General features: G+C 46.7%; 10 protein-coding genes across 10 annotated transcripts; 3 read left to right on the top strand and 7 right to left on the bottom strand.

The window, feature by feature from the left end:
• Positions 1 to 65: 65 nt before the first annotated feature.
• On the bottom strand, positions 66 to 2,576 carry FPOAC1_001991 (uncharacterized protein; the record flags this gene model as incomplete). Its single annotated transcript, XM_044846578.1, has 6 exons — positions 66 to 1,263; positions 1,326 to 1,597; positions 1,649 to 2,233; positions 2,292 to 2,398; positions 2,452 to 2,479; positions 2,535 to 2,576. The coding sequence occupies 6 exons, from the start codon at positions 2,574 to 2,576 to the stop codon at positions 66 to 68; spliced, it is 2,232 nt and encodes a 743-aa protein (XP_044712494.1).
• Positions 2,577 to 4,768: 2,192 nt separating this feature from the next.
• Positions 4,769 to 6,115, bottom strand: FPOAC1_001992 (uncharacterized protein; the record flags this gene model as incomplete). Its single annotated transcript, XM_044846579.1, has 1 exon — positions 4,769 to 6,115. The coding sequence occupies one exon, from the start codon at positions 6,113 to 6,115 to the stop codon at positions 4,769 to 4,771; it is 1,347 nt and encodes a 448-aa protein (XP_044712495.1).
• Positions 6,116 to 7,523: 1,408 nt separating this feature from the next.
• On the bottom strand, positions 7,524 to 8,473 carry FPOAC1_001993 (uncharacterized protein; the record flags this gene model as incomplete). The annotated part of the gene is made up of 2 exons (XM_044846580.1): positions 7,524 to 8,354; positions 8,408 to 8,473. 2 exons carry the CDS (start codon positions 8,471 to 8,473, stop codon positions 7,524 to 7,526), a joined length of 897 nt encoding a protein of 298 aa, XP_044712496.1.
• Positions 8,474 to 9,597: 1,124 nt separating this feature from the next.
• On the bottom strand, positions 9,598 to 11,997 carry MDR2 (multidrug-resistance transporte; the record flags this gene model as incomplete). Its single annotated transcript, XM_044846581.1, has 1 exon — positions 9,598 to 11,997. The coding sequence occupies one exon, from the start codon at positions 11,995 to 11,997 to the stop codon at positions 9,598 to 9,600; it is 2,400 nt and encodes a 799-aa protein (XP_044712497.1).
• A 700-nt stretch (positions 11,998 to 12,697) lies between these two features.
• Positions 12,698 to 14,033, bottom strand: FPOAC1_001995 (uncharacterized protein; the record flags this gene model as incomplete). The annotated part of the gene is made up of 4 exons (XM_044846582.1): positions 12,698 to 13,488; positions 13,543 to 13,743; positions 13,792 to 13,883; positions 13,936 to 14,033. 4 exons carry the CDS (start codon positions 14,031 to 14,033, stop codon positions 12,698 to 12,700), a joined length of 1,182 nt encoding a protein of 393 aa, XP_044712498.1.
• Positions 14,034 to 14,703: 670 nt separating this feature from the next.
• FPOAC1_001996 (uncharacterized protein) lies at positions 14,704 to 15,534 on the top strand (the record flags this gene model as incomplete). The annotated part of the gene is made up of 3 exons (XM_044846583.1): positions 14,704 to 14,746; positions 14,804 to 15,018; positions 15,076 to 15,534. 3 exons carry the CDS (start codon positions 14,704 to 14,706, stop codon positions 15,532 to 15,534), a joined length of 717 nt encoding a protein of 238 aa, XP_044712499.1.
• Positions 15,535 to 15,865: 331 nt separating this feature from the next.
• FPOAC1_001997 (uncharacterized protein) lies at positions 15,866 to 16,330 on the bottom strand (the record flags this gene model as incomplete). The annotated part of the gene is made up of 4 exons (XM_044846584.1): positions 15,866 to 15,924; positions 15,992 to 16,052; positions 16,107 to 16,191; positions 16,326 to 16,330. 4 exons carry the CDS (start codon positions 16,328 to 16,330, stop codon positions 15,866 to 15,868), a joined length of 210 nt encoding a protein of 69 aa, XP_044712500.1.
• A 479-nt stretch (positions 16,331 to 16,809) lies between these two features.
• Positions 16,810 to 19,288, top strand: FPOAC1_001998 (uncharacterized protein; the record flags this gene model as incomplete). The annotated part of the gene is made up of 2 exons (XM_044846585.1): positions 16,810 to 16,831; positions 16,881 to 19,288. The coding sequence occupies 2 exons, from the start codon at positions 16,810 to 16,812 to the stop codon at positions 19,286 to 19,288; spliced, it is 2,430 nt and encodes an 809-aa protein (XP_044712501.1).
• A 226-nt stretch (positions 19,289 to 19,514) lies between these two features.
• Positions 19,515 to 20,676, bottom strand: FPOAC1_001999 (uncharacterized protein; the record flags this gene model as incomplete). Its single annotated transcript, XM_044846586.1, has 3 exons — positions 19,515 to 19,978; positions 20,029 to 20,576; positions 20,654 to 20,676. 3 exons carry the CDS (start codon positions 20,674 to 20,676, stop codon positions 19,515 to 19,517), a joined length of 1,035 nt encoding a protein of 344 aa, XP_044712502.1.
• A 791-nt stretch (positions 20,677 to 21,467) lies between these two features.
• FPOAC1_002000 (uncharacterized protein) lies at positions 21,468 to 22,345 on the top strand (the record flags this gene model as incomplete). The annotated part of the gene is made up of 6 exons (XM_044846587.1): positions 21,468 to 21,524; positions 21,588 to 21,644; positions 21,709 to 21,724; positions 21,866 to 21,991; positions 22,046 to 22,258; positions 22,311 to 22,345. 6 exons carry the CDS (start codon positions 21,468 to 21,470, stop codon positions 22,343 to 22,345), a joined length of 504 nt encoding a protein of 167 aa, XP_044712503.1.
• Between the last annotated feature and the right edge of the window lie 2,035 nt (positions 22,346 to 24,380).

Below are 24,380 nucleotides of genomic sequence, written 5' to 3' on the forward strand. Positions count from 1 at the left end.
ATGATGAAAGATCCGACACGTTTTGACCACTCGGGAGAGGTTATTGAGAGACGTCCGGTTGTTTCCTAGGCGTTAAGGGCATCCAGTTCATCTTCCTTGGGCGGTAAGGGCGTTTCGTACTGCGGTATATCTTCACCCTTCTCCCATGCGGCGCCGGGTCCGGAGTAACTGGGTTGGGGTATCGTTGACGTTTGCGAGGTTGAAGTTGACTCGGGGTCGAGACGGCCACTGCTCATATCGCGCAATATGCCTGCTGATCTTTCGCCTTTCATCGGCTGTGGGCTTAACACACCTGAGGCGGATAATGCAACATAAGTAGGTGACTTTCCATCTCCCGAACCAAAGGGCAACGGGCGTGTTGGTATCTCGCGACTCACTCCTCCTACTACTTCTCCATCACCACCCAATCTCTTAAGTAATACATCCGATTGCTGCTTGGCCAATTTCTGGAGTTGTTCGATAGGATCCTGGTGTTGTAGGATCAAGTCAGTCACCTCGCACAGGCAGTCTGTAGGTCTCCAACGTCTTCCGTGCACACATACCCAGTCGGACTGCGTCGGAACGCCTTCAGCTTCAGGAAGCTTTTTCGTTGTCTCGTCTTCATTTTCGGCGTCGTCATCTGCAAAAAAGGTGTTTCGGTGGACCGGGGCCGGGGTAACTGGCAAGCTAGGGCGTTCAACAGCACTGGGAAAATCGGTGAGCTTCAGACCTCGCAGCTTGGAGCTGTTCTGGTCGTCCTGCCATGCACCGGTTGTAGGGCTTTTTACGTGACCTGTCGAGGAGGTCGAACTCTTACCACGTCGATGGCCGCCGCCATGCAGACGGTCAACATACCGTTCGATAGCAGGCACCTCGTCCCAAGCATTTGTGCGTGTGTATGATGTCCAGGGGTTGGATGGCGTAACCTGTACTGTAGGGGTGGATGTGCTAGATTGGTTCTTTGTTTCGGATCCGGATTCTGTAAGGCTTTCAGTTTTTACCGAAAGTTGTGTACCAGACTCTTCAGGGCTTGGTTCTGGTTCTGGCTCAGGCTCTCCTGCAAAAGTTCTCGTGGGTCGAGGTTGATTTCGTTCCCAGGGAAAGATCTCCGGAGCAGCCTTTGACCGGGAACCAGGCCTCTCCTTTGGTACTTCGTACCACATGTTCTTTGGCGGACTCGGGTAACGCTGAGGAGGAACAAACGGTGCAGTGTCACGGGACATTTCGTAATGAGTGAGAGGGAAGTTCATCGCTTCGGGCTTCGAACCGGAGGGAGGGGGGTATCTAGCAAGGTCAGCGTCTCGTACTGACGGGAAAGCATAAAACCCAATGGATGATAGACCTACCTTTGCGCATCCCAATCATGCATCATGATTCCCTGGGTCCGGCGGTGTTCGTCGCGGGTTGTACTGGAGCCTGGAAGTTCGTCGTGAGATTTTTCGTCTTGTTGCTGATGATCCTCGACTTGCTGCTCACCATGCTGTTGTTGTCCGGTGGAAGCCGAGCTGTGATCATCAGGTTGGTGTTGGTCATCGGAAGAAGGTTGCTCTTGAACTGACTTGGGACGCCATTCTCCCTTTGTAAAGTATTGAACATACTGGGTGGCGGAATCGTTTTCCTATGTAACGAGTTAGAAAATCATTTTTTCCGGTCAATAGAGCGAACTCACCTGGTGTCGATAGTGCCTGTCGTAGACAGCCCACCATCGTCCTATCATTTCGGTATAGGGGCCACTGCCAGAAGGTGCGTCTCGGCCGGTAAACCACGGTTTATTTGCGCCAATGAAGTGAACCATGTTGATGCTGGACTGAAAGTGTCGGTAGGCGGGGACGTACTGGTAATGTGCAGATGGCGTGACGTTGTAGGTGAAGCTTAAGCGATGGTATTGTTGGCCAAAGTGCATGTTGATCAGACCCTGATCGGCACCATCAAAAGAGATGCCCCTCTCAGCCATGGCGATCATAGCATAAAAGTCTCCCATGTTGGGATTCAAGACCATTACACCAGTGTTGAAAAGATCTGGCCAACCGATATCTGGAGCGGCAGCAAAGGGATGGGATATGTCAAAAAGCTCCTCAGGAGCTCGGTATGCGACGACATCGGCGTCAATATAGACGATTTTTGAGAAGTTGGTGAGTTTCCACAGGTTGATCTTGGTGAAAGCTGAGTGAAGATCGCTACGGTTCATCAGGTACAGGTTGGCTGGGTGGTCATTGCGAATGCGTGGAACAGGGAAGACATAGTCGTAGACGTCCTGTTAGTGATATGGTTAGTGATATGGATTGAAAGGTGCAAAGCATGTGGTATCCTACCTTGAGTTGTGTGATAGACTCCTCGGATACAGAATCGAGCGTAACCAAGACTGCCAACTTGCGAGTGGCTCCGGCATCGCGAAGAGAGTGAGCGAGGACGAGTGCGCCTGGGAAAGAGTCAGTGAGGCTTTGAGGCAAAGCCAAAAGTCAATTGACAAACCAGGAAGATAGGAATCGCTCAGAAGAAGCTGTCGATCGTTAGCAAGGTGAATTGGGGTACAATGGATGCACAAGGAAACGAACCGTAGCATAGATCTGCTCGCCTTTGATATCTTGAACAGCCATGATGGTGTAGAAGCAGGAGTAGTTGACCAGCTAAAAAACGAACCCTGACGCAGATTGTCCAGGTTATTTAAAGCAGGTTGAAGAGGTAGATCAGCAGCCCATGGAAAGACTATATAGAGGAGGAGTTCAAAGACGACAATTTGAGAAGCGTGTCGAGGAGCCCAGGCCAACAATAATGGAAAACAAGGTCGATTCAGCAAGGGTACCCGGTAGAAGCTAAAGATCAGCACAGACTATTGCTGGTCTATGCTTTTTTGAAACGACGCAAGAATCAACAGTGATGCCCAAAGCTCTCGGGTCTAAAGTTTGGTTGATGAGGAGAAGAGTTGGAGAAGACAGTTGAAGAGGGGGACAAAGAGAGAAGCGAAGGGCAAGCGAGGAGGCGTGACGTGATGGGGACGGGCAGAAATAGAAAGAGAATGGGCAGGTATTAGCCATCCACATCCAGTGAGTGTATGTGATGATCCGATGATGGGATCCATGGACCCCGGGCAATCTGGAGGGGGAACTTCCCAGTCCAGCTTCAGCTCCATAGAGCTCCAGTGAACTAACTCACCATAGGTCAGAGCGCAATGGAGCACTGGAGCACTGGAGCACTGGAGCTTGGGCTGCTGCCCCCCCGGGCAAGCTCTTGTGGGGACGGGCACCCACTGAGAGATAGCATCCATGGATGGATGGGTCCTACCTAACATGACCCAACTTCTTGTTCTGTAGAGCTAGGTTAGGTATCAGAAAAGATCCATGGAACTCAATGGACCAACGAGTCTGACAGACAACCCTTCAGGTACTAAACTCTAACTACTACTAACTAGATAATCTCAAGCCACAATGACCCTGAGGAACTCTCTTATTCTAGAAAAACCAAAGAGGTCTGACTCTCTTTCTCTCTCTCTCTTTACTCCTGCCGTCCCAGGACAACTCAATTCTTGTCCCCCCACGTTGATAGACAAAAAATAAGATTGAGGGGTTGACTCATGCCTCTGAATCGTACAGAATTCGAGACCGTTTTGGTGTTCCCTTGGGTCTGGGTACTACGTACGTGGTCTATGAACATAGGTAGGCGTAAATCGGAGTGGGTTTCCGTCCTAGTAAACCGCCACTAATTTCAACGGCTGCACGATGATGGAGTTTTATATGTTTCTTGTCATGGTTCTTGATCTTCAAAACACCAAGTTTATCATTTTAGCTCCAACATCACTTCACAACATATCCACAAAGCACGGTACGCACTCTGCATATGATGCTCGTATCATTCAACCATCCAGGATTAAGTTCGCCAGCAGGCTTCTGCATACAGCCGAAACTGGTCACATATCCCCCTTGTAAGTCGCTGCAAGAATGTGACGCGCCGCTCAAATACGTCCACTTAATCTCAACCATTCCAACCTATGGTCTCTTGGGTTGGTATAAAAAAAAAGATGCTGGGTTGAGTTGTGTATAGAAAATCCCGCTTCAGGCAGGGCCCCTTTCTAATTTCGCCCTTTGAGTATCATAAAGACATTCAATCTCCCAAAACTCGGCTTGGATGCCAGTTCTTGAACTGAACCAGAAAAGCCAAGTTAGTGCTAGTTAACGCTGTGACGTAGATTTGGTGTTTTACACTTGTAGATTAGATTTGGTGCCACTCGGGCAGAGCCCACCGAGACATTTAGATCGGGACAAAGACACGCGAGCCCTTATTTTTATTTTATTTTTCTCGGCCATGCATGCTGCGCTGCACCGCACATGCCAATGAACTTGTCTCACTCTTGACATATGTCTTCCCTAGGTGTCAACAGTTCTGCAGTGTCAGGATCTGCAAAGCCTGCATGATTTAGCTCAATGTGTCTGGCCTCAACCCACCTACAATAACAACAACACACTATGTTTACTAGATTTACATGTAGCACACACATTCACCTGTTGACTTGTCTAATCGATGTGGGCCATCGTTGCAATGATGAATTCGTGTCATTAAAAAAGCTAACCGCGATTTCCACTGTTGCCTCAAATCTTCACTGACTGACTCAAACACTAATCATCCTAAAGAGGTTCCTAGGCTTAATCCCATAGCCCTTCGTGTACCCGGCCGAGTACATGTCTTATCCCCCCTGTTTTTTTCACGCCAAACGCCGACCCCAAACCCCTTCTCAACCACTCAAAACGCCCTTCCTAATTCACACTTCTCCTGAAAACACATTCCGAAGCTAGACCTACATGTCCTTCTTAAATGCGTGTTCTGGTTTGTGAGTGGTCTCATAGTCGATGTGAACGTATGCTCGCTCAATATCAGGGAGATCCTCCAGCTTGATCTGAAGCGCCTCTGCAATGTCGTGGCTCTCCTGGAGAGTCTGTGTCGGCTCCATGACAATGTCCACCTCGGCGATCAAACGAGGACCCGAGTGATAAACACGAACGGTGTCAATACCAACAATTGCATCGTCGTGCGTGACGCACACGTATGTAATAAGCTGCTGCGTCTCAACAGGAGCTGTGATGCCGACGACAAGCAGGAACTCGCCGAAAGCGGTGCATAGCCAGATGCCAGAGATAAGGAGCGAGAGAAGAATGGCACCCATGGGGTCAATCCACCAGACCAGCTTCGCACCACCAGTAGCAGTAAGAATACCAAAGCCGTTGATGAGAAGATCATTACGATGGTCCTGCCAGAGGATATTTACTTGGCTGTATTTGTCCTTGAGCGCCCAGCAGTAGAGGAAAAGGGCGAACTTGGTGGCGAAGGCGCAGCAGACCGAGATGACGGCAGGAAGATGAAAGTCCTTGTCGGCTTTCGCCTGTGCCAACTCTTGACATGCGAATGCAATGATGATGAGGGAGACGGCGATCATGAGAAAGCAAAACACAATATTTCCTACAGTCTCAAGACGAGCCTTGCCAGCAGGGAAACGTCGAGCATCGACACTGCGGATGGCTCTGGCCGACAGGATGAGGGTGAGGTTACTAAGAGGGTCGAAAATAGAGTCGGCCATGGTGGTGAAAAGCGAAAGCGAGCCTGACGAGATGGCAGCAAAAAGCTGAATGGCCGACAATGCAATGTTGGCTGCCAAGGAACCCCAAACAGCGATACGGAACTTGAGTTGATCCTCACCATGCTGGTCGCGAGCTTCGTCACGATGCTCCTCGACCGACTTGAGCATGCGATCAATTGCCGCATTCTGATTTTTGTAGAAGCCTTGTAGCTTGCGAGCTTTGATCTTAGAACCCAACTTGCTGGGCAAGCATTTGCGTCCAGGGAGACTATCCCGCTTCCGCGACGTGTTGGCTTTGATATCGGCGAGATCAGACTCTGTTTTGTATCCACGGGAGAGGCCATACGGATCATTGTCACTGGGACTGGGCTGCCTGCGTCCGGTGGCGGTAGTCTGGCTCTCGACATCGGTCATGTGCGAAACGTTTCTAGCGATAGTCTCGTTATCATCGGCCATGGCAGGCTCGAAAGCAGTGCTAGAGCCATTATGTGTGGTCGAGTGCCTTGAGCTACTTCGAGCGGGTTCGATAGATGAAAGGTGGGCGGCCCGGATGCTGTTGTCAGGCGTCATGTCTCAATAGACTGTGTCGGATATAGACAGCGATGTGTATGTATAGGAGAAGTCAGTGTGCAATACCGATATTGTGTAAATGCTGGATGGCGGTAAGCGAGATATAATAAAGCAAGGCCAACAAAGAGACCTCAGGAGCGGAGCAGGCGCCTCATCAAGAGCATCTGCTTGTACTAGCTGTATGCAATGATCTCAGTTGATCGTCAGACAGTCAAGATCAAGTTAGTCGACTACTGTGCTGCAGTCGGTAGACTATCCGATCAGGGTTGGTGGCAGTGAGATAGAGTTGATATTGATATGGCAGTATAGCAAGGATACGAATAGGAGCAAGGTCAAGCAAGGCAAATGCAAATGCAAATGCAAAGCGGTTGGTTGGTGAATCAGAAGAGATGAAATCCGTCCGATCTTGTTTCCTACCTGCCTACCCATCGAGTCTTGGTACGACCAGTCATTTTCGCACGTGGAGGAAGAGCAAAGGAGAGCTCAGTCAGTGCTGACCCTTTAGTTCGCCCCCTCCTCAAGGAATCAGGACGAGATGTTAACGAGATTGACGGTGGCATAGCATTTCTTTAACAGCTGGAGCTGCAGTCCAGTACAACTAACACCCAAATCATCAGCGAAATTCGACCAATAGAGGTTAGACAATTAGTGAGTGAGTCTCCGAACGCCGTGCCAGCCGAGAACAAGACGGTTAGTAAGCGGAGCGTTGCTTCCGTGTCCGACGAGGAGAGCCCAGAAGGCTGGGGAAAAGGATCACGAAAAGGTATTGAAAGAGGATGTTGAACAAGACGAGCGGCAGACGTTGAATTATAGTTCTAATACGGCTCCGAAAAGCCTAGGAAACGGCCGGAGCAGGTCTCGGCGTTCCGTCACTCTTAACGTTTTGGAAACGTCTGACTTTCGGGCGTCTACGGAGCTGGAGCTGGAATACGGACATGGAGCCCTGGTACCGATACGTAGTAGGCCCGCTTTTTGTTTTTTTGACCTTGAACTGTTTGTCTCCATAGATCTGATCTGGACTTTGCAATATGCAGGCCAAGACTTTTGCAACTAAAACTATTGTTCAGTCTATTGGCTTGGTTTTGCAATTCGTAACCGCTTTGGTATAGGACTAAGATAAGCGGCCGTGTTTTATATGTAGTACAGCCAGCCACAATCGGACGGTCCGAATACATATTTAACAGTCATTTATCTTGTCAGTATATATAACTAACATGCACGCTCTCACTCTCGCTCGTTCTTTGCAAATGCTGGAGTTGAGATAAAATAGCATCAAGTGATGAAATACACCGACAGTACGATACCAAATGTGGTGCATGAATCTAGTGTTTCTTGTATCAATCCAAACAAATCTCAACCGCCAAAACAAAGTACTCCACTCGATATATGAACGCCTGCCACTTCTTCATTATAGCTTCGCCTCGATTGGTCTTTCACCTGTACTCCTCTCTAGGATCCAAGCAGTAATATCCTTCGCATATTCCTCCTGGCACAGGTCCACGTGCAGAGCGTGGTAACCTCCCACATACGTCTTGACGACCTTGTCCTCGATGTCCTGGTTCTTTGCGAATTCCATGGCAGCTTCATAGCTACAGGCTTTGTCGTGGTCTCCGTGGCCGAGCCAAAGAGACTTTACTTCCTTGCCCAATTTTACAGACCCCGATTGCAGAGCCGCCGTACGGTCCAGAAGCGACGCCAGACCTTCCAGCGTACCTGTGTCATGACAGAGAGGATCTTCCTTGAAGCCCTTTGCTACCTCGGTTTTTCGCGTCAAGTTCATGACGTCGAGTTGATGCTTGAGCTGGAACCTCGGCAGGATCTTGCAAGCTAGCCGACCTGCTACAATTTTGAACCAGCTTGGGACTTCTTCAGGCGCGAATCCGATGAAAGGAGCCTCGAGAATCCAACCGCGCACTTGACTGACTAGCTTGGCGTACTGAGGATCGGCCGCAAGTGTGAGAACCTCGCCTCCACCCATCGAATGGCCCAGAACAAAAACCGGGACATCAGAAGGCAGCTTGCTCTCGATGAATGCTGCAATATCAGAAATTACGCGCGGTGTTGCGCCGGTGTTTCCTTTGTCAGAGGGTTGCTTGACGCTGCGGCCCCAGCCTCTTTGGTCAAAACCAAAGACTTGAATGCCGCTAGAAGCCAAAATTCGATACACGTCATCGTACCAGTTGATGTGATCGCTGAAGCCATGAACATGGATCACCTTGGCTTTAACGGGGCCCTGAGGCTTTTGAATGCGTCAGTTGTTGTCTCTGTTAGCTGGTGAGCATTCACACTCACTGTCCAAGTCTTGGTGTAGAGGCTGGCGTCTGCCACCTCAAAGGTTCCTTCAACCTCGGTCGACATTTGATGCGCAAGTTTAGCAGGTTTGGCCAAAGGCAGGAAGGAGATATTGATGAAAGGTTGAGTGTAAGTTGCCGACTTTTAACAGATTAAAAACAATTAATGTTTGGCAAAAGGCAGTCTATATTACGATACAAGAATGCAAACCGGTTATGACGGACCAAGATTTGGCTACTAGGGTCATGCTCGAGTCAAAACGGGTCACATGTGACGAACCGTTGCCGGTGAGCCTAACCTGCACTTGTTCTATTGGCACATCATTCGATTCATGCTGTCTTTTCCAAAATGCATGTTCTGATGCTCAAAGTGGAAATTACCTTCATGTCGGCATTTCTGACATGCCCAGCATCTCCTATTGGACATCACATTTCGTGTTAGGCTGACAATACGAACAGAAGCCATGTGGTCCACAACTAAGACCTCAGCTTGGTCAGCCATCAACTCTTCCTTGCATTGTCCCGATGTGCTCCTCTTCTTCATAAAAGCTGCTATAACAGATGATGATGATTGATATTATGCTATTTAGCATTGGTACAAGTGTTTCTGGTCATAATTATGATTTCGCGCTGTAAAAGAAGCGTGGAATCTTGGAACAGCAGCACCCATGGTTGCTGAGTTTGTCCACATACGCCGTTCTTTAAGATGGTCATTGTGGCTTTTTCCACTTCCAGCTAAGCAAGCTTCATAGCACAGGGTCGAGAAACTAAGCTTTCGACTTTGTTGCTCATTCTATTTAGAATTACAACCATCAAGTCTTAATCTTGGACATAGTACAAACCTTCAAGTTGTTTCCATCTTCAAAGCACCAGCACATCAGCAATCCACGATAAAAAGCCCATTGTTGTTTTTGTAAAGATGTTTATGTTCTGCTTTCTATACATGGCTGTCGATCCCCAATGCCATAACTATGTATTCCATTTTTTGGAGATCAAATAACCAAACCAGCGACGCCAATGAAAGTAGTATACATGTCGAGTGGAGTTCTCTTTGCAGCAGCTGGCGTTCCAATAGAGACTCGGACATAGATACCAGGATATATAATGTACATGATTCGTCTAAAACCCGTAACCCCAGCCATATTACGTCTTAACGGGGATGCTCTTCTGCTCTATATCATCCAAGATGCTTCAGGGTCTCTTCTCCTCGCTCTTGGAGTCCCTGTTCTCTCGGTCATGCTCTTCAAAGTGCTCCTCCTCCTCTTCACCTCTCTCCAGATCATCCTCGAGTTCCTCGGCTTCGGTGATGTGCGCTCGTGAGGCAGTCGACCCACTTTCCTTGGAAACCTCACCACCGCTCATCTGCCACTCCATGAGCTTGCTGAACGCACTCTCCTTGTCGGCAGCAAGCTGCTTGTAACTGCCAATTTCGGCGACCTTGCCCTCGTTGTTGAGAACGATAATCTGGTCGGATCGCTTGATAGTGGAGAGACGGTGGGCAATCGAGATGGTAGTGTTACGGCCACGCAAAAGGCCAGCCAGAGCCTCGTTAACCAGAGTCTCTGATTCGGCATCTAGCGCTGATGTGGCTTCATCAAGAATTAGAATGTCAGGGTCCTTAAGCAGAGCTCGCGCAATAGCGATTCGCTGCTTCTGACCGCCGGAGAGTTGCGAGCCACGGGCACCGACCTGGGTCTCTAAGCCATCAGGTAGATCACTGATAAAATTGCAGTTTGCTTGCCGAGCAGCAGAAATGACATCGAAACGGCTCGCCTGAGGCCTTCCGTAGGCAATGTTTTCAGCAATGGTTCCAGAGAAAAGGACAGGTTCCTGTGAAACCATGCCAATTCGTCTTCGCAACGACTTGACGTTCATACCAGAGATATCTTGCCCGTTAATGGTGATGGTGCCCGACACAGGATTGTAGAATCTCAATAGCAGAGAAGCCACCGTCGACTTACCGCCTCCTGATGGACCAACAACACACACGTTGCTGCCCGAAGGGATCTCGAAATCCAGTCCGTTGAAGATTTTGACAGCGGGCCGAGTAGGATAGGCAAATGTGACATCTGAGAATCTGATAGGACCTTGTGCCGATTTCACTTGAACACCGACCGTTTGCGGGATCCCGGGCTTGCGATCTTGTAGTTCGAAAAGTCGACTTGCAGCACCAACTCCCTTCATGAGTTCTGAGTAGAAACCCGAAAGACCGAATAGACTTGAACCTGCAAATGCAGTGTACATCATGAACGACGTCAGATCTCCGAGCGACATAGTCCCGCTGCGCACGAAACCGCCTCCAACAACAAGCATAGCAAGGATCGTCATGTTGCCGGCCCAGCCAGTTGAAGCAAAGAAGGTAGCAGCGATGAGCGATTCCTTTTTACCAAGAGCAAAGATCTTTCGGATCTGGTTGTTGTAGCGGCCAATTTCCTGTACTTCACCTACGAACGCTTGGCTGGTCTTGACGTTGCCAAGTCGTTCCTCAGCGATCTTGGTTAGAGTACCCAAGTTCCTCTGAATTGATCTGCTGACGTTTCGAATAGCTCGACCATAGATGAAGGCCCCGACAGCAATTGGCGGGAACATAAGTAGCAACAAACCAGTCAACTGGGGGCTTGTCCAGACCATGATAGCAAAACCAGCACCACCACTGAAGAGGGCACGAAGACCATCGCTGAGATTTTGCGTCACAGACTTGCCAACGATGACAGTATCAGAGCTGAGGCGTGAGATAAGATCACCCACACGGTTCGCATCGAAGAACTCGGCATCCTGAACATATGTGCGTCGGTAAAGCTGGGATCGGAGTCTAGCGACGACACGCTCGCCAACAATTCGAAGAAGGACGACTCGACCAAAGTTGGCCATAGCTCCGATAGTCAAGACAGTACCCAAGCCAAAGAAGAACTGGTTCATAGTTAAGCCGAACAGACGGACGTCCTCAGTTTCACCTTTGGTAGCAAGATCCAAGATTCGACCAACGGAGAAGGGGATTAACATGGTGACACTAGAGGAAATAACCAGAAAGACAAAAGCGATACCGAGCCAGCGGATTTCTGGACGGGCAATTTTGATAAGTCGTACAATTTCGTCCGAACCAGCCTTTCCAGCCTGCTTTCCCTCCTTTGAGAGTTTAGCAGCTAGGTTGACTTGAGCGGCCTTGGCGGCCTTCTCGCTTTTGGTAAACTCTTGCTTGTGTTCATCTTCAACTTTTCGATTGGTCTCAAGCTCGACAGGCTTCTTGGCGCCTTCTTCGACCTTGGTCTGGATTTCCTGTAGTAAACGAGGGGCTGTTGAGAATTGTCGCAGGGCGTGCGAAAACGGACCATACGTAGAAGATCGAATTTGTGCCGGGGGACTTCGGATATGGGACAGATTATTGCTTGCTGGTGTTTGGAAGGCAGCGATTGAGAACGGAGGCAGGGCAGGTTGACGGGGGCCAAAAGCGTGGAAAAGTCTTGCCTGAGAAGGCGAGACTTCGGGTTTATATAGTGAAGGCCTTAATTGACTTCGCGATGCGGCCAGAGACACTTGCGAGGACTCGGCGAGACGTGGGAGCAACACACGGCGTGCTACTCCCGAAACCATGATGACGGTAGGGAATTGATTAGACGTCGACTCAGCGTAGCATGTTCAGTGGTGGCACTGTCGAACGGAGGGACAGAGCGAGTGGCGAGCTGTGTGCCTAGAGAAGTTGGTGAAGCTGACAGGCACTTTTTAATATTATGAACAAGAAGGGAACGAAGTTGAGGTAGTTTGTAATGCCGTCATCGCCGTAGCGGCATTTCTCAGCTTCCGAGTTGCGACGGGTGCTAAGACTCAGATTAAAAAATATTAGGTGGGGACTCGTCGCGAGCAAGTGGGTTATGGTGCGTCTATAGTCCAGACCCCTCTGAGTCGGTTAGAGCTCTGCGATTCGCTTCAGTACTAGGTAACTTACGATATACCTTCCAGCACCAAATAATTCAATGCATTGCATTATTCTGTCATATTGTTTGAGATACTTGGCTGGGTCCAAGAGATACACCAGTCAAAACAATTAATAATTGTCAAGTATTGTGATGATGATCTATTTTAAACAGCCATGAGAATAGATATTGATTAATGACCACAGCCCTGTTGCCAGTCCTTTCTTACGCATACAAGTAGGTACCCAATCACTCGTGGTCCTAGCTATCTGTTATACATTCTGCCCATGAGAACCTTCAGAGGCTTGTCCCTCTATTATTCGCCCTCCCGAAAGAGCTCGTTTCAAACTATTGAGTCTGTCAAACAAGACAGACTCCAATCATGAGTGGGAACCCTCTTGAAGCATCTGAGCGACATCAGCATCGATGCCATCGTCTCCTCCTAGATCAGGAAACTCCTCAGCATCGACACGACGACGCTTGTTAGAACCATTGGTCGAAATCGGCAATGACTGGTAAGACGCAGTCTCTTCTTCGGCAGCAAGAGCCGGAGCAACAGCAGGTTCACCTTCTGGCGTCAATGCCTCGGGAGTAGGCGCATCGAAAGGTTCAAAGGCCGGAGGGGTGAGTGCCTCTATTTCTGGTCTGCCTGGCTCAGCAGGGGCGCTCAATGACTCCCCGTCTCCCGGGTTCCCATTGCTCTCCGCGGGACCTAGCGCTCGCATGATACCGACCTCAACCTGTTGCTTCTTGTCTTCAATCTCGGTTTTTCGGGATACAAGCTGAGCATGATCAGATTTCTCTTGTTCCAATGCGACGCGGTTGGCGTTGAGCAGCGTCTCCAGACCAGAGACAAGGCCCTCCCTGGCCTTGACACACTCAGCAACTGCATTCTCGGCGTTGGCCAGCGTTTTGAGAAGACCATTCAGGCGAGCAGCATAAACAGGAGCAGAAGGGGCAGGTGTCGATGGGTCGGTTTGTTTCTCATATTCCTGGCTGGCGGATGCGACCGTGGCCTTGAGAGGAGGGCTCAATTTGGCAACAGTCTGATGAGCAGACACAAGAGGGGCAAACTCGGATGGAACTGCGGCACCGGCAGAAGCAGCACCACCGCTACCAAACGGAGAACCGGCAAATCCAGGTTTAGCCATGCCACGGGCCTTGTCAAGTTCTGATTATATGATAAGTCGCTGCCATTTGAACAGAGTTCTCATTTTGTACTTACCCCCAATACGAGCATCAATGGCAGCCTGAATGGGCGCTTCGAAGATCGATCGATCTCTCCAGACATCTATCACGCGCTTTAGTTTTGCCTGAAGCTCTGCAGGTGCTCCCTTATAGGCGACGGAAGCAGCCTCGGCAATCACAGGCGCAAAAGCAATAATAAAGTCATCTTTGTGCCGGATTTTGGACTGCTGAGCCACCTCTGTAATACGAATCAGTCATGTTTTCTCCCGCCAGGATACAATCATACCGTTAGCGAGATAAATCAAGCTCAGTCTCTTTGTGCTAGACGAGTCTTTGAGACGCTGCAACCAGAGTTGTACGGTTCGCTCTGCATGTCGCCTGGGATCTATTGTCAATCGTTGCTGTAAACTAGAAAATGAGAGACGCGTACCTATGGAACATGATCCATTGCGCAGCAGTAGCGATACTGTCATGACTTTCATTCAGCGATGAAAGTCGCGCCAGTACGGAGTCATCGTTGTAAGCCATCTTTGTAATAGAGGCCTCTCCGTCAGCTCATATAGACAATGAACGACAACTAATAAAATCGAATGACAGATTCAGGAGTTTTGATGAGATAACGCGAGTATTATCTAAGCGTTGTTTGCAGCCGTTGTTGTAGTATCACTCTGGAGACGTCTACTACAGCTACTTGCAGGAATAATATTCGTAACTTTGGCTAACCAGCCTTTATATGCAGATGAACAAAGCAGATATCTCGTTATGACCAGCTTCGTCTGCAAACGTATACCGTAAGAACCAGACTGATGAGTAGCAAAAATGTGCGATGAAACGAAGTGTTTTCTTGGGTAGGACAAGGAGAGTTTATAGATTGAGAGCTAACAAAGCAGCATAAACATCCGATAAAGTGGAAATAGCTTGTAGACGCATGATTGTGATGCTTTGATTCATATTATAGACCCACTTCAGCAACCTACGTTGGGTCCAAGGTTGCTCACCGCCCGGCAGAATCCACCTCATCGCTAGGATGGCCTACTTGGCAGTTACTAGAATAGGAGGACCATAGCAACAGCATTTACTGACGATTATCATTTCGAAAAAGAGCACTTTTACTTCAGCTACTAGCATTCGGTTCCTCTTGATAACTGGCGCATACTCTCATCTGAACGATTGATACCTAACTTTTTACACATTCAAGATGGCCGACCGATTCCCTTCGCTCGAGGACTTCGATTCCGGGGGTTAGTACATCATCAATAGGTACTCATGCGCAGTACCAACGCTGACGTGTAATTTAGCGCAAACCGACATCAAGGACCCGACCGCTGAGCCCTCAACTGACGATTTTCTCGCTCGTGAAAAGGCTCTCCTTGGAGACGATGCCGAACAGTTCACAACCAACAATGACGCCGCTGCTTTCGCCGATGCCGACGATGACCTTCTTGGCGGCGCTGGCGGTAATGAACAATCTACTTTCGAGTCCCAATTCCCTGACCTGACTCAACCTGAAGCTGTAAGTCAAACATTCTCTTATTATATACTGGATGAAGAAGCTCATGCCGAAATACAGGGCACTGGAGTTTCTGCCGGAACTGCCATTACTGGAGGACCTTCCGTAAGCTACAACTCAGGATACCAGGCCTCCTTCGAGGAGGAGCAGGAACCCGAGGTTATCAAGGAGTGGCGTGAAAAACGAGACAACCAGATTGCCAAGCGCGCCGAACAATTCGCTGCCCAGCGAGAAGAGACAATCAAGGAGGCTCAGCAGAACATCGATGACTTCTACGACAACTACAACAATAAGAAGGAGAAGGGTATCGCCCAAACACGAAAGGAAGCCGACGAATTCCTGGAAAGCCGAGAGGACACCGTTTCTGGTGGTACCAGCTGGGACCGAATTGCCAAGTTGGTGGATGTGAGCGGCAAGGGAGCCAAGGGAGGTGCTTCTGGCTCGGGCAAGGAACGCTTCCGAGAGCTATTGGTGAGCCTGCGAAAGGACGAAAAGGCACCCGGCGCTACAGGCTACTAATGCAAGTCCATTTTGGGGTGGGAGTTGATGTATCTACCCATACATGGAGAGTTGCAAGTCGGTGCAGAGCACTAGACGTCATTTTTTGATGCATGCAATATTCTGAGTTCTTCATGTATTCTCAAGTTTAGGAGTCCAGGTTTAATGGCAATGACGTGTGAATAGAAGGCACGGTTCGACTGGGAGTTTGTCTTGTTTCTGTGCATACAAATCAAAGGACAATTCCGTGAGGATATCAGATTGGATTCATCTCCTTCTATTCGCTCCAGACTGATCACACTAGCCTTCCATCGTTGTCAAGCTCTATAATAAGCTAGGCAGCCCATGTATCTTAGTTTCCGAAGTAAGAGTTGTAGCCGAGAACCTTGCGGCCAGCGCCGTAGAAAGAAGCTTCGTGTCATCAGTATCCGAGCTCGTAGTCGTGTCGATCTCTGAAGCTTTGTTGAACAAGACTTACCGCCGAGGGTACCCCAAAGGAGGATAAGGTAGGGGGTCATCAGCACACGGCTGCGAGGGCCCTGTTAGGTCGGTCAGCGATAAGTTCGGAAGCGAAATAGTCAATCCGGTCGTACAATCTTCCAAAGACGGGTATGGTTCTTGTAAGCGTTCTGGTAGTAACGCTGGTACTGAGGAACGGGGTTCTTGGCGTCGACGAGACTGGGTGAATGTCAGTGACGGATTCTCGTATGATGTGATGTTCTGCGCGATGCCCGAAGCTCGAGGTGGCCCATTGATGTCGAAAAGGCGGCCAGGGTCATCGCGAGAATCGATGATGAATCAATTGTACGTACGGCATCTTGAAGTCGGTTAATGAGGGCTCTGGGAGGCTCCGATGGTTGGTTTCGTGTGGGGTGGTTGAATTGGTGACGGAGAATGTCGAGGTTCGGGTAAAGAAATGAGGCCATAACTTGATTGGAGCCGATTGTGACGATGACTCAGCATAGCTCGCGATGTTCCCGTTGGCTAGTGGGCACGTGCAGGCGCGAACCCCCCAGCTCCAGGCTCTGTAAGTGATGGAGCACTTTATGACATCGAATTTAAAAAAAATGATCCAGCGACGAGATATGATCTGGCTTTGATCAATGCCTTCAAACCCCGGTTTTTGGTAATCCTGATGTTTCCTGCACAACATTTTCGACACGAACCGATGCGATGATACAATTCCAGCTGAAGCTGGTGAATCTACCCAGCCATGCATCGACCGCTAATAATATTTCGAGCTCAACAATACCTCCATGCTCGATACATCCGTATAATTGCACAAAACCGACTTCGATGTGCGACATCGAATCTTACAGTCACGAATCTATACAGCAACAGGAGGTGCATATATTCATACAAAGTAGTTGGAGACACGGCGAAACAGAACAGTTCTGGGTCAACATTCCCGAAGCGAAGAGCAGCACAATATGATAGTTCAAAACGGCGATCGAAGACTGAATCGCCTGCTCCCTTAGATGTTCGCCCGGATGAAGCTGGAAAAGTACATCTGTCTAGTCAGAAACCCGTTTCAGACGAAATCTCCTCGTTGGAGCGTCGTATTGTAACGATTCGTCACAGTCATGGAGATCGGGGAGTTTGGGACATCTTTAAGCAGCTCCCGAATGACGGCAATGTGCATCTTGTGGCCAAACCTCGAGCTGAATTTCTGCGCGATAGCATCTTGAAGGCAGCACTGACAGATGCTGACCGGATGGAGGAGGTTTTCACATTTGCCCAGGAGCTCCAAAGAATACACCATTTTGAATGGCCCGATTTATACCTGAAAGTCGTTCATTTCTATATGGCCCAAACTGACTGCGAAACTGCATTTCGTTGGCATTTGAAACTCATGCCAACTTTCCGTCCAGATTTGAATAGCTTTGGTGCCTTCCTGGCAAGTTTCGCTATCGACTTCTCCCCTGTTAACCAGAGCACATTGACCAGAATTTACGTCTTTAACCCTTATCGCAGGCTGTATGACTATGTCGTGCCAGCCCTCTTTGATTCTGGGCAGTCACATGCAGCACGCGTTTGGAGAAAACGTTTCATTTTGTTCAACGACCATGCCGCGTCACAAAAGTCTATGCCTTTTCTTGACTTCTTGTCCCGGTACTTTTCCAAAGTGCAGCTCACTAAAGAAGAGTCAGCAATACTCAATCGAGATGCTAGTATTGATGACGATACTGCTGCATCGGATACAACAGACAATGACACCCACTTCAGCCAGCACAAGGGTATGTTCAGCGATAAGTTCACAGCCCGGTGGTTCGCCAGCTCTTGGACTTCGTCTGAGTTTGCAATCAACCTCATGCACAAACTTGGCCTTCGGGCAATTGGACCACAATCATTGCAGTCAGTTGCTTTAAGAGAATACGATGCCCAAGGGGTCAATGATCGCTTGACACAATTTCGAGAACTGGGAATCGATATATCCTCAACAGTTTATTGCAGGGCCATTGTATCATTCGCTGAAAAAAGAGAGGATGAGCTGCTCAGAGACCTATTGCACTGCGATATACACCCAGACGAATTTGAAAATTCCGAGACCAGGGTGATGCTACTCGCTGCTTCTGCCAAAGAACAGGATTGGAGACGGGAACGGTTACTCCAACAGGTCGAGGCTTTGATTGCTAAACCAACACCAAGAAAAGAAAAGAGCCTGTCCGAGGAGCTCAACAAGAATCTTCGGGCTGCCCTATCAACACAAGGACTGGCGAAAGTGAGGAGCGTTTTCGACAAGATGGACAACCTGAATGTCAGTATAGAACAGAAGAACTCGGAAGTATTTCTCAGTCGCGTGTTTGACGGTGTTTGGTATCACCCCAAAACCAGCAAACAGAAACTCCATGGCTATCAACAAGATCCAAAACTTGACAGAGCTATCCATTTATCTTTGCGAGTAGCACGGCATGGGGTTGCTATTCCCATTAAATACTGGCAAATATTGCTCTATAACCTTGGACGTTTGGGACGTTTCAATGAGCTTGAGGAGCTCAGTCATGAGATATGTGAGCTATACAGCCCAGAGCTTGGAGGGCTGATTCCAGTGCACCGGTGTGACGTGCCGCCCAAGCCCGATTCGAAACCCAAAATGTCAAACAGCGGCACAGAAGGATGGGTCGAGTATCACTCATTCCCGGACGGCAAGAAAAAGATAAGCCACTTCAGAGAAGAGTTTTGGAGAGCTGAAATAGGCATGACCGAAGAGGAACCGAATGCAATTACGGCCAAATCAGGACCCTCCGCCGACGACCTCTCGAGAAAAAGCAACGATCCTGAGTATACCTTTTGCATACCAGCCGACTTGCCCTTCACCAATAGGCAACATCCCATACATAAGATTTTTGATGTTAACCTACAACGTGCCATCATTCGATGGGGCTTCGACAAGACCGTGAAACAAGAGCCGGTCCAGCTTTCCCTTGCAAGGGTCAAGCCCGAAGGAGTCACAGACTACGACCTAGCATGCGGCGTCCGTCTTTTGGCCCTGTTGAGGGAAAAGGGCGTCTACATCGATCAACAAGTTGTGCGAAGTGCGGTTATTATGCGGCTTGCGGTGGCACATATACCAGGGAGGGCGAGAGCAAGGGCAAGAGACGACAGGGAGCTGTCGCCCGCGAATATCAAGCGGTTGGTGGAAGAAGCCTGGGGCTCTGCAATCCTCCCTGGCGAGAAACATTTGACCATGGAGTTGGAGAACATGAAGCCAAAGCTGTGGAAGAGCTTTCCCAGGCTTTTTGAAAAGAGTTATGATAAAAACGAAACCAGGTGACGGACCATTTACGCCACGAATTACCATAATGGAAAAAACTCTACCTAATGTAGTATCAAGATAAACAAAAAGCCGTGACTCCAAGCACATCACCAGCATGTCCCTTCATGACCTGCCTTACATTGTATTGGTACATGTTTGTAATAGAAGCTATCTCCGTGCTCATATTAGAAAGCTCTAAGGAGACAACGGGTATTCCCAAGATTTTTTGATGCTCAAACGCCTTCTACCCATGTTTCTTGGGCTTGATCACCAATAAAATGATCATACCAAATATGATAAGAATGAGGAGGAGAATAATCTTTCGTTTGGTCGTCCTCTTTTGGTAGCCTGACGCAACCACTAGCTCCTTATCGGCAGCCTTGACGTCCGTATTCATGCGCTCAACGTTGTAGTCGATACGGTCGAGCATCGTACCCTGGTCAATGACCATATTCTGAAGATCGCGGAAGAGATCAGATAACTCGATAATGCCTTGAGCGATGTCCTCGATCTCGCGCTCTCGTTGAGCGATAGCTGCATCATTGGAATGGAGTACTCTCTGCTGTTGGGTTGCTTGAAGGGTTGATTGCGAAAACGATCGGTCGGCGTCTGATTCTTGGAGAGATGGGTCAAGATACGAGCCTGGTTGGGGAGTGCTAGATCTTTCGCCAGGACTTAGAGCGCCAAAACCGCCCATTCCACGAAGCTCTGCGAATACTTGTTAGAACGTGTCAGTTGGTACCTGGGAGGAAACTAACTTTTCAAGTATGCGCTCTGCTTCTTTCTGAAGCCAGCGCTCGCATCTTGGACCCGCGAGGCCAGCGAAGTCTGAATGTTCTTGGCCATGGTCTCTTCTGCCCTTGTAATTGTGCCAGCATGTTGAGACTCGCGTACCATCTGCTCAATCTTTTGTATGCATCGATGACAAGCATGAAAGCCTTTGGTGATGTCCTGAGTAAGCTTCTCTATTTGCGCCTCCTCGGCCTTCTTCGCCTCCTCATCATTAAAACCTGGTAGAACATGTTTCTGATGCAGCTTCTCCAAGCGCTGGCCCTTTGTCGCAATATCGGCGAGCAAATCGGTAATCTCGTCCGAAAACTGAGCCCACCTTGGGGGCAGGACATCCATTTCAATCACAGCATCGCCATCATCCTCAAAGGCCCCGTTGGAGAGAAGACCACGACGATCATCGTTGGGATAGCTACTGATATAGTCGTCGGCAAGGGAACCAGAAGCAGAGGCGCCGGGCCCATATGGTCTTCGCTGAGTGGGATGGTGCGCGTAAGACTGCCGATAGGAGATGTATCTTTATTTTTAAATCTATGTCAGCACAATGTTGCGATATGCTGTGGTGAAGTGACTACTAATGGATGGGCGTCGTACAGGTTGGTGCGGTCTCGCCACATGGCGGACGCAAACGAGAGATCGAGTCTATTAAGACAAGCAATGGAGCGAGAAGCTAAGAAATCAGAGTCGCAGAGTAGAACGTCATGGGACGATAGGTGAAGGTATTGTCGTCATGAGTGAGAGGATCGCGATTAGTTGGGATGATGCGATGCGATGCGGGTTGGGGTTGGTTGTTGGTTTCCAGATTAGTAGCAGAGGGAGCATTACGACACTAGACAGCGGAAAGCCCACTCATAGACCCGTTGGCCAGATAATAAGTGCAGGGGTTGGGCGAGTCCAGTTTCCTCCCTTTAGGTTCGCGGCAAGTACCTCCTCTACTGTGGCTCACATCAGCGGATTGGACCCGTGGAACAGGACGACGGGAGCTTGCAGTGAACGAAGTGCCCGCCTGAAACGGCCTCGGGATGGAGCCGCACAGTGTGCGAGGCCCCCTATAGCATGCCCCAACCATTAACGGCAAGACCACAGACCGCCCAAGCATAGAAAACACAGTGCATTGTTCCCCTTAATCAGTGTCATTTCCTGCCTTAGGTACCGATTTCCCCCTGACCTTTGGTTCTCCCCACGAAAGCTCCAACCAAACGAAAAGGTCCGACATTCTTGGCTTGAGACCCCGCGACCTCAGAACTTATCCAAGTCATCTTCTTCCTTCTCGTGCGATCGACATCCACCTTTTTACTATCTACTTCAACTACCATATACAGAAAACATGGTAAGTTGCCCGGCACTCTTGCTACTTGGTCGAGCCTCACAACTACCATCTCTTACTTTACCGCCTTGCTCCCTTTGCATGGCGCTATCGCCAAAGAGCATTGACCCCGCGGCCAGCTGGGAGAGGGGCTTTATCGTACCTGATGGTTTTGGCGATGTCTTGTTTTGAGAACTTGGACTGACGGGTTTGTCAACATAGGCCGACTCACTTACTGAAGAGCAAGTCTCCGAGTTCAAGGAGGCCTTCTCCCTGTTCGTAAGTAAACTTCCTTCCTTGTGCCTTTCGTTTGGTAGAAGCTGTTGCTAATCTCGCTGTACAGGACAAGGATGGCGATGGTGAGCAATGCTGCCCCTTTCGCGACATGCCCTCGCTGGTCGAATGCGGTCGTCAAATTCATACCAACAAAGTCTCGAATGAATATACACGATCGCATCCGCATTCTTTTGGGGTTCACATGGGCTAAACATTCACTACAGGTCAGATCACCACCAAGGAGCTTGGAACCGTCATGCGCTCTCTCGGCCAGAACCCCTCCGAGTCTGAGCTTCAGGATATGATCAACGAGGTCGACGCTGACAACAACGGCACCATCGACTTCCCTGGTGCGTCATTTCTCAAACTGATTACAGAGTGACAAGACTGACATTGGAGAAAAGAGTTCCTTACCATGATGGCGCGCAAGATGAAGGACACTGACTCCGAGGAGGAGATCCGCGAGGCTTTCAAGGTGTTCGACCGTGACAACAACGGTTTCATTTCCGCTGCCGAACTCCGACATGTCATGACCTCTATTGGTGAGAAGCTCACCGATGACGAGGTTGATGAGATGATCCGGGAGGCTGACCAGGACGGTGATGGCCGAATCGACTGTGAGTTGCTTACGGACTGGACAATGTGCACGGTTGCTGACCATTTGAATAGACAACGAGTTCGTCCAGCTTATGATGCAAAAATAAGAGATTAATATTCGGATACCTCGTCGACCGATTCCTCGACCTTGCCGTCCTTATGCTCTCGCCAGTCGATGAGCGACGAATATGTATGGCATAACGAGGAGTGGGTTGGATCTTGTTTACTTAGTGGGCAAAAATGCAAGCGATACGGAGAGCATCTTGGACTTGTTGGGCTGAAAGTTATGAAGTAGTGGCTTGTTTTTCCGTGGTACTTGATGTGCACGGTTATTATGCCATAAATTTCTACCTGCATGGCTTCTAGCAACTGAGAAATTTTCCATTTGGCCTAGGTGCTTCTATTGGTGAAATAGTAAAACTCTTGATTGTTTTCATGATTGATTTGTAGGCGTAACCACGCGATTTCGGTGAGGGGGAGTAGGCGGTCAAAGCCATGTACTGTTTCAACCAATTTCATGGTTGAGCGACCTAGGGTGCCATGTACCTACGCGGGAGAGGGGGTGTTTTAAAAATGCTATATGGGACAGTATTTATGCCATAGGATAGTATTAATTAATTTTAAATATAAATAGATTAAAAATATAGTATTATTAGGTAAATATTTTATATATAATAAATACTATATATATAATACTGTTTTTAATATTATATTTATATAATATTATTATATTAAGAGTTTATATTTATATTAAGATATTTATAATATATTTAAAATTAATATTATATTTAAATAATTTTATATATTATATAATAATAATATATTAAAAGCTTAATAATATATTTAATAAATTATTACTATTTATTATAATATATTTTTATAGCTAGCTTTTTTTTATTATTAAGTATATACTTAAATCTTTAAAATAATATTTAATTAAAATAAATATTAAAATTAATATTATATTAATTTAAAACTTTATTTTAATTTAATAATATTTTAATTAATTATATTTTTAATATTAATATTATTTTCTATTTTAATAACCTTTTATAAGTTATATTTATAAAGTAAAAAAGCTTTTATTTTTAAAGTTAATTAAACTATAATAAAGAATATTTAGATTTTAAATATTATATATATTCTTTATTTATTTAAAGGAAATATATAATATATATAAACTATATTTTAATTTATATATATAATATCTATTTAAGAAGAATTATAAAATATAAATTCTTTATATATTATTTTTTATATTACTAGTTAAATATATACTTTAAAGCTAATTAAAAAATATTATTCTAGAGATCTTAAGTTATTTAGCTTATTAAAAATATAAAAATTAAATCTTATTACTTTTATTATCTTTATAAAGCTTATTATAAATATCTTATAATTACTATTAAACTCTATATATATTAAACCTATCCTAGTTTTATTCTTATTAATTAAAGAAAAATAAACTTTATTTTAATAGAAATATTATTTATAATTAAATAAATAGTTATTTAATATTACCTATTAAATATTATTATTACTAGAAGTTTTTATAAAATCTATATTAAAAATAATATTATATAAGTTATTTATATAAATATAAATATTTATATTAATAGTATTACTCTTTAAAATACTATAGTATTATTTATTCTTAAGTTATTTTTTCTTAGCTTTTTTTTTATATATAGCCTTTTATAAATTAAGAATAAGTTCTTATTTATAATACTTAATATTTTATATTTTAAAAGCCTTAATAACTTCTTTATTTAAATCTAAGAATAAATTAATAATAATACCTAGTAAGCTATAATATTAAGTAATTTTTATAATTAAGCTTATATATTTATTAATATTATTCTTATTAATTTTATTTTTTAATTACTTAATAAATATAGTAATTTTTTTATTTACTTTAATTTTCTTTATAATCTTTATTATCTTAATAAGCTTTTTAATAGCCTAGGTTTTAGCTTTATACTTTTTAAGAATAAACTTAATACTTAATAATTCTTTTTCTATAAATATAAAGTCTTTAGTATTATTATTATCTTTAGCTTTATTATTTTTTTCTTTATTATAATCCTTTTAAATAGTATAGCCTTTTTAAATATAATCTCTTTAAGTATTATTTCTTTAAAA

Source organism: Fusarium poae, chromosome 1, assembly GCF_019609905.1.
Source record: "Fusarium poae strain DAOMC 252244 chromosome 1, whole genome shotgun sequence".
In the NCBI taxonomy this organism is placed as follows: Eukaryota; Fungi; Ascomycota; class Sordariomycetes; order Hypocreales; family Nectriaceae; genus Fusarium; species Fusarium poae.